General features: G+C 41.3%; 1 protein-coding gene across 1 annotated transcript in view; it reads right to left on the bottom strand.

Moving 5' to 3' along the window:
• The window catches only part of myo18b (myosin XVIIIB), a gene marked incomplete at its 5' end in the record, with an annotated part of 46,184 nt that overhangs the window by 15,329 nt on the left and 28,355 nt on the right, over window positions 1-2,500 (bottom strand). The window contains 2 exons of the mRNA XM_080046550.1: window positions 262-345; window positions 1,516-1,632. Of these exons, the coding sequence (XP_079902676.1) occupies window positions 262-345; window positions 1,516-1,632 (201 nt within the window). The remainder of the gene's footprint in view (window positions 1-261; window positions 346-1,515; window positions 1,633-2,500) is intronic.

Here is a 2,500-nt window from a genome sequence, read left to right as displayed (position 1 = left end):
TATCTATCTATCTATCTATCTATCTATCTATCTATCTATCTATCTATCTCTCTCTCCCTCCCTCTCTCTGTCTCCCTCTCTCTGTCTCCCTCTCTGTCTCCCTCTCTCTCTATCTATCTATCTATCTCTCTCTCCCTCCCTCTCTCTCTCTCTCTGAAGGTTACTGCAGAAGGATTTGTTCATGTGTTGTTAATTGTCTGATTTATGAGACATTTTCTTCTTAATTATTAAAACCATAAGATTTTTCTCCCAAACTCTTACCTCTTCTTGTAGAGTGTGTCTCTGCTTCCTGACATCCTCCAGTTCAGCTTGTAGTTCTCTGATCTGGGAGATATCGCTGGACGACTGACACACAGAAACAGGGACGGAGAATTGTAGAACATATTTTATACAGTATGATGAATATAGATAAGATTTCACTGCAGAGCTTACAGGACTTATCCAGCAGACCTGAACCATGATTTGCACTGCTGAACATTATTCTCAGAGACTAAATATCAATATAAGCAAATCTTTAATCACATGTGTTTTTTAAATGTAAAACATGTAAGTGTATTACTCTGATTTAAAGGTGTAATCAGCGATTGTGGAAAAGCTTGTTGTCAGAATGTTCAGTACCACTTGGAAAGGGGTATCTATCTATCTATCTATCTATCTATCTATCTATCTATCTATCTATCTATCTATCTATCTATCTATCTATCTATCTATCTATCTATCTATCTATCTATCTATCTATCTATCTATCTATCTATCTATCTATCTATCTATCTATCTATCTATCTATCTATCTATCTATCTATCTATCTATCTATCCATCCATCCATCCATCCATCCATCCATCCATCCATCCATCCATCCATCCATCCATCCATCCATCCATCCATCCATCCATCCATCCATCCATCCATCCATCCATCCATCCATCCATCCATCCATCCATCCATCCATCCATCCATCCATCCATCCATCCATCCATCCATCCATCTATCTATCTATCTATCTATCTATCCATCCATCCATCCATCCATCCATCCATCCATCCATCCATCCATCCATCCATCCATCCATCCATCCATCCATCCATCCATCCATCCATCCATCTATCTATCTATCTATCTATCTATCTATCTATCCATCCATCCATCCATCCATCCATCCATCCATCCATCCATCCATCCATCCATCCATCCATCCATCCATCCATCCATCCATCTATCTATCTATCTATCTATCTATCTATCTATCTATCTATCCATCCATCCATCCATCCATCCATCCATCCATCCATCCATCCCTCCCTCCATCCATCCCTCCATCCCTCCATCCATCTCTCCCTCCATCCATCCATCCATCCCTCCCTCCCTCCCTCCCTCCATCCCTCCCTCCCTCCTACCCTCCCTCCTTCCCTCCCTCCCTCCATCCATCCCTGCATCCATCCACCCACCCCTCCCTCCCTCCCTCCCTCCCTCCCTCCCTCCCTCACTCCATCCCTCCCTCCCTCCACCGCGTTACCTGGGCGATGAGCGCCTTGTGTTTCTTCATCAGTTCGTTGAGATCATCCTGGTCTTCCTCCAGCCTCTTCAGCAGATCAACCTTCTCATGCTGCAGCAGAGACACCTGCTCATCCACCTGCACACATACAGAGATGGGTTATCTGTCTGTCTGTCTGTCTGTCTGTCTGTCTGTCTGTCTGTCTGTCTGTCTGTCTGTCTGTCTGTCTGTCTGTCTGTCTGTCTGTCTATCTATGTATCTATCTATCTATCTATCTATCTATCTATCTATCTATCTATCTATCTCTCTCTCTCTCTCTCTCTCTCTCTCTCCTCTCTCTATCTATCTATCTATCTATCTATCTATCTATCTATCTATCTATCTATCTATCTATCTATCTATCTATCTATCTATCTATCTATCTATCACACACACACACACACACACAACACACACACACACACACACACACACACACACACACACACACACACACACACACACACACACACACACACACACACACACACACACACACACACACAGGTAAAGGGAGATGGGTTAAATATTAATTCCCTTCCAAAGAGAATAGAACTCTGGTATATTTTTCTTCATAAGGCTATTTATAATGCCTTCTTTACTGGCTTCCAGATTAGACAGTACTTGTCTGCTAACAGTAGTACTGGGTATAATACTAAATTCAATACCTAAGGGGTTAATCTCATCAATATCAGTGAGCCAAAAAGCATGCGGCATGCTTGGTGTGCCAATATCTAAAAGTGCTGAGCATATTTTAAAAGCTGCAGTGTGTAGAATTTTGGGTTTTATTTCCTAGCAGATTTTGTAGAAAGTAATTATAATATCCACAAGTACATTTAGTTTAGTGCATAATAGCTGAATAATTTTTTTTTTTAATTATTATTTTTTCCCCTTAGAAAGGGTCTCATATATGTCCATATTTCTGCATATTTTGGACCAAGGCCTAGTGCCGCCATCTTGAAAGTGT

The sequence above is a fragment of the Ammodytes marinus genome, assembly GCF_949987685.1.
Source record: "Ammodytes marinus genome assembly, chromosome: 18".
Taxonomy (NCBI): Eukaryota; Metazoa; Chordata; class Actinopteri; order Uranoscopiformes; family Ammodytidae; genus Ammodytes; species Ammodytes marinus.
Note: the sequence above shows the minus strand (reverse complement) of the source record. Positions and strands in the feature narration are given on the sequence as shown.